The sequence below is a fragment of the Etheostoma spectabile genome, chromosome 1 (assembly GCF_008692095.1).
Source record: "Etheostoma spectabile isolate EspeVRDwgs_2016 chromosome 1, UIUC_Espe_1.0, whole genome shotgun sequence".
Taxonomy (NCBI): Eukaryota; Metazoa; Chordata; class Actinopteri; order Perciformes; family Percidae; genus Etheostoma; species Etheostoma spectabile.
Genome location: NC_045733.1, coordinates 27,299,147 through 27,303,828, shown reverse-complemented (window position 1 = coordinate 27,303,828; position 4,682 = coordinate 27,299,147). Strand labels below are relative to the sequence as shown.

The 4,682-nt window shown below is 41.4% G+C and overlaps 2 protein-coding genes across 3 annotated transcripts in view; one reads left to right on the top strand and one right to left on the bottom strand.

The window, feature by feature from the left end:
• The first annotated feature begins 139 nt into the window (after positions 1-139).
• Positions 140-1,645, top strand: ss18l2 (ss18, like 2). Its single transcript, XM_032517189.1, has 4 exons — positions 140-520; positions 900-976; positions 1,179-1,263; positions 1,374-1,645. Exons 1-4 carry the CDS (start codon positions 404-406, stop codon positions 1,425-1,427), a joined length of 333 nt encoding a protein of 110 aa, XP_032373080.1. The 5' UTR covers positions 140-403; the 3' UTR covers positions 1,428-1,645.
• Positions 1,646-1,840: 195 nt separating this feature from the next.
• garre1 (granule associated Rac and RHOG effector 1) overlaps positions 1,841-4,682 on the bottom strand; it is a 31,837-nt gene continuing 28,995 nt past the window's right edge. For both annotated transcript variants that reach the window (XM_032517064.1, XM_032517065.1), the window contains exons 13-15: positions 4,301-4,438; positions 4,078-4,153; positions 1,841-3,834 (exon numbers count right to left, since the gene is read on the bottom strand). In XM_032517064.1, the coding sequence (XP_032372955.1) occupies positions 3,508-3,834; positions 4,078-4,153; positions 4,301-4,438 (541 nt within the window). In that variant the 3' untranslated portion in view covers positions 1,841-3,507. The remainder of the gene's footprint in view (positions 3,835-4,077; positions 4,154-4,300; positions 4,439-4,682) is intronic.

Genomic DNA, 4,682 nt, shown 5'->3' with positions numbered 1-4,682 from the left:
TAGATTTCCAATCTGGATTACAGTCTCAGTGCTGACAGGTGTAGGCATACTACATGCAGTAACAACGGTTTGGGGGTCTAGACTTGCGAGATATTGTGATAGAGAGCGTTATCAAATTCTAAGGCTCTTTACCAAGGACCATCTCTATAGGTACATCCATTACGTCACAACTGGACCAAGAACTACCAATATTTCAAAGGAATCGAGCTGTATTTAGGTATTTATAGGCCTCCAATGTCGGAAACACGCCGGGTTCATTTTTTAATTCAGGATTGTTAGACTGCAGCTCTCCGGAAGATGGCGGTAGTGCAACAAGATGACACGGTCGTCGATCAACCCAATCAAGGAAGAAGACAGTAATAGCAGAAGACGCGTTCTGTTGTAGCCATAGACTGTATGGTCTATGGTTGTAGCTAAACACAAACAAGTGGCAAACCAACTGCGACACAAAATGTCGATTGTCTTTGTGCCAAAGAAACTCCGAGGAAAGGCGAAAATTAACCAGGAAACAATACAGTGGGTAAGACACAAGCAAAGGATATTAAACGAAGCGGCCAACTAACGGCAGCCGTTAGCTTAGCTAGCTAGCTATATCACCGTACATTCACCTAGCTATGGTGTGAGCTTTAGCAATTGGCTAGCTAGCGACCCGCTAGTTATCTTGTTCACAGTTCACCAACATTAGTGTACTTCACTCTTTGTTTACACTTAGGCTACATTCATGCTAAATACCAACAGTATTTTTGTTCTGTACTTACAACTAAAAATAGTTGGTGTTGCACACAGTGGCTTTGTTGTTTCCAGTAGTCGCTAACGTCTGCTAAAATCGAAATATTACCTGCTGTATTAGCTAACGCTAGTCAGGTCGGTTCATCTTCTGTTTTGTCTGTCCCTCCCAGCTGCTAGATGAAAACGACCAGTTAATAAGATGCATCACTGAGTACATGCAGAAAGGACGAGCAGTGGAATGTGTACAGTAAGTTAAAACAACCCTTTGTGCCCTGCCACCAACTTAGCTAGCGTGAATGCTAAATAGTGGTTACAAGTTGGTGAATAAGGACGCTATACAAGCCGCAATGCAGCATTCGTCTGCACACCGTCGAGTGGTGTGACTCGTGCTGATGTGCGTCTCTTTTTTTGGGGTACTTTCAACGGATGTTTTTCTTCTTTTTCAACAGATACCAACAGATCCTGCACCGCAACATCGTATATTTGGCAACCATAGCTGATGCCAGCCCAGACATCACGCTTCCCTCCTCAAATGTAAAGAAGAATTGCACAATTAACGAGTGATCACTGCAGTAATACTATAATCGGTAGCGTTCCCGACTTGTTGCTTATTCCTAATACTCTGTTATTGTTTCTGTTTACAGACTACATCTAATGAAACCTCAACACCAACTGGGAATGGGCATGGAGGGACATGATCATGGCAGCTTCGGTCAGTGGAGTTGGGATGGGGTGTCCAATATTTGACAATATGGTTGGGAAATATTTTACATCACAAGAAAACATTTATTAAAACTAACAGTTTTCAGTAATACTACCCATACCAGGACCACTGGTACTTCAGTTCTGTAAGGCTGTATTGAATGTTTATGTGAAAATTCTGTGAATTCAAAATGTCATTTTAGTATGAATTGTACATTAAAACTATATTTTTAAAGAGTTGCTCTTGGGGGTCATTTTCCTAAATCACGCTGTTCAGAGACCAGATTGTATAAGGTCACAGGATGCTCAAAAATATCAAATGTTTCCAGCAGGGGCTGAAGACAGTGTGAAGAAAACATTCAAGGAGAAAAGTGAGCAGCTTTTAAGCAGATGAACTACAAAGGCAGCATTTTGAATTGCTAGTCATTTTTATTCATTTTTTTGCATTGCTGGTACACTTGGAAAGTTTCAGTTGCCAGCTCAAGAGAACAATAAGCCAAGCAGTCCCCCTTCATATCTTCTATCAGGGCAACGTGTTTTTTTTATTCATTTTTTTATTTTGTAGAAGCCACTAGTAAACCATTTGACACAGCTCAGAAGCTAACAGTTACAGTCCAAGGTCTGTAATGATGTCTTTAAAAAAGGCTGCAACAGTTAGGGAGATAACACAGACAAAAAGCAACAAACCCTATATCTTGATTGTGCAAAGCACATTAACTATAAAAAGATATATATTTATATGTATATACAGCAAACAATTCTCTGTAAACATGTTAAGTATGTTAGTTTTCTGAAAACATGGTGTCATTTCATAAATACAGGCAACATTGGCATCCGCAAACATCACAAAAAGATAACATTCTGGGCTTTTTAAATACAGCCCATTGCCATAGAAACCGAAGAAACAAGGGCTCAAAAACACCCTAAAACACACAATGTTTTAGTGTTTAGCATGGCATATTTGGTAACTTTTATAGATAGATGGTGTAGTTCAACTCTGTAGGAAAGAAATGTGCTTTTTCACATATTGGGAGGTGGAAAATAATGTTTTATGTTATATGCCTACAAGAATACTAACATACAGTAATGGTATAACATGTAAGAAAATACAAAAATAAGATTAATACTGTCAATAATTGTACAAGAAAAATATTGTATTAAACGGAACTAAAGTTAGGTTTATGGGAGTTAGTGTCAATCTGGAGCAAACAACTGCCAATTAGAGAGGAGGAAATGACTGCGCTTCTGGGTGTGAAGATGTTCCCTAATGCTCTCATCCAATAGGGTGTGCAACTTCACTGTTTATCAATAATCTCAGATCGCCTCTTATCTCTTCAGCACCATTCAACTTCTGAACAACGCTTTGGTTGAGAATAATATTCTGCAAGTGCTATCAATACCAACATGGCACATAGTTACTGCTATAATTCTTAACTCTGGTCAGTTGTTTGAAAAAGTAGTGTATTTCTCTCAAATTACACCTCTGCAGTGACTTACTATATTTATGCTGAGCCTGCTCAAAGCCTCTTAATAAAAAGAACTAAATATTTATATATCAACTTCAGTATTTTACAAGCTATGAAACAGTAAATGGTAGCTGTATTCTGAGTCATCTTGCGTGAGATTGGGCAGTTACAGCTATGTAGACACAGTATATTTATTATGGGCCAAATGAGAGCATTTCAAGCCCTTGCCCTCTTGAAATCCCCTCATTTACACACACATTCAGCTGCAGAAGCAAGTGGGTGACGGCCGTGCACGTCTCCAGCTCTTGTCTGAGGAGACGTCAGCTCGACAGACAGAGAAACGACCACAAGACTAACTGCTGCCCGCATGACACATGCACCTGTCGTTAAAAAACTTCAAAATATGTCTCTTTTTCAAATGGGGATGTTTGACATGGAAAAATATAGGTACAAAAATGTTGAGCCAGTGTGTATACTTAATTTTGCCTCTGAGGCTTTGAAATCTTCCAATTCAGTGGGTGTGGACTGTAATGGTTGCAGCTCGGCCCACTCAGTGGCTCATCTCGCAAAGCTACAGGCTCTCGGTGGCACTTCACCGACATTAGACTGATCAGTACTGGTGAAGGTAGGAGGGCCTGTGCTCATGTTTGAGGGGGAAGGATTTAAAGCCCTTGGTCATGGGTTTGTGTTGCTGCTGCTGCTGCTGCTGTTGCTGTTGCTGCTGGGTGAAGGGAAAACCAGAGGAGATGCCGGTGGAAGGGGAGCAGTCGCTGGCTGTGGACCACACAGGAGACTGCAGCATCTGCATGGAGTCACTCCACTGGGAGGAAGGGGGGATGTTCATCTGGTACAAGGAAGAGCTGGGATTGGGCATGGTGTTGGTGTGGGTGGAGTGCTGCCATGGCGCTTTGGGAGGCCAGGTTTTAGTTTTGCTGTCCTGTGGAACACAGTGGACTCATTAGCAAAGCTGATAAGGTCAATAATCTATAAAAAAAACGAGATTATCCCTTAAAATTTTGACAAAATGTACAACTAATTCCAATGCTTCTCGATGGCAAAAAAAGCTAATGCCATTTAAAAAATGTATTCCCACGAGTAGGTTGCAAAGTGTCAACACTGGTTAAAAGATATGTTCCATCCATGCCCAGTGCTCTAAATACTGGGGAGGGTCCTACTTCACCTGGTTATCGTCGCACATGTGATGAAGTGGTGGTGAGGGCAGGGTGCACACCTCCGGCTCACCACAGCTGTGTTTCCTGAGAACAGAGAAATTTAGATCTGAGCCACATCAGCAATAATGTGTAGCAAAACGGGAAAACCTATCAGTGCAGCCTTCAATGGTAAAGCTGCCTCACTGAAGATGATGAAAAACATCCAAGCCAGTGGCTGAGTTTGGGACTTACCTCCTCTGTTTAACTGCCGCTACAAGGTCCGGCCCAGAAAACATGGAGAACAGACTGTCACCATTGGCCGAAGACGTCTCGTCGCTGGAGCTGGCCGAGTCACCCTGATTGGCTGACCAGCTGCTGTTTACGGCCTCCCTGAGGACACAGCCAAAGGAGGTGTCAGCAATGTTCCTGTTGTCCTATCAACAATTCGGTATTTTAAAGAATCCCAGGTTTAAATTTATTTCATGCTGTCTAAACACCTTGAAACAATGAAGAAATTCTCTAATTTATGAAATTCTAATAGTTTACTTGTCTTCTTGATGCTTAGATGTCTTTTAACCCTTCTTGGTTACATGTAACTGTTCATGTAGTGGCATTTGAGGACTATATATATATA

What these genes read in the sequence shown, in the direction of transcription:
- ss18l2 (XM_032517189.1), top strand. Translation starts at nt 404, where the DNA reads ATGGTTGTAGCTAAACACAAACAAGTGGCAAACCAACTGCGACACAAA. An exon ending in ACCAGGAAACAATACAGTGG is followed by an intron (nt 521 to 899) that starts GTAAGACACAAG and finishes TGTCCCTCCCAG; the next exon opens with CTGCTAGATGAAAACGACCA. An exon ending in TCACGCTTCCCTCCTCAAAT is followed by an intron (nt 1,264 to 1,373) that starts GTAAAGAAGAAT and finishes TTCTGTTTACAG; the next exon opens with ACTACATCTAATGAAACCTC.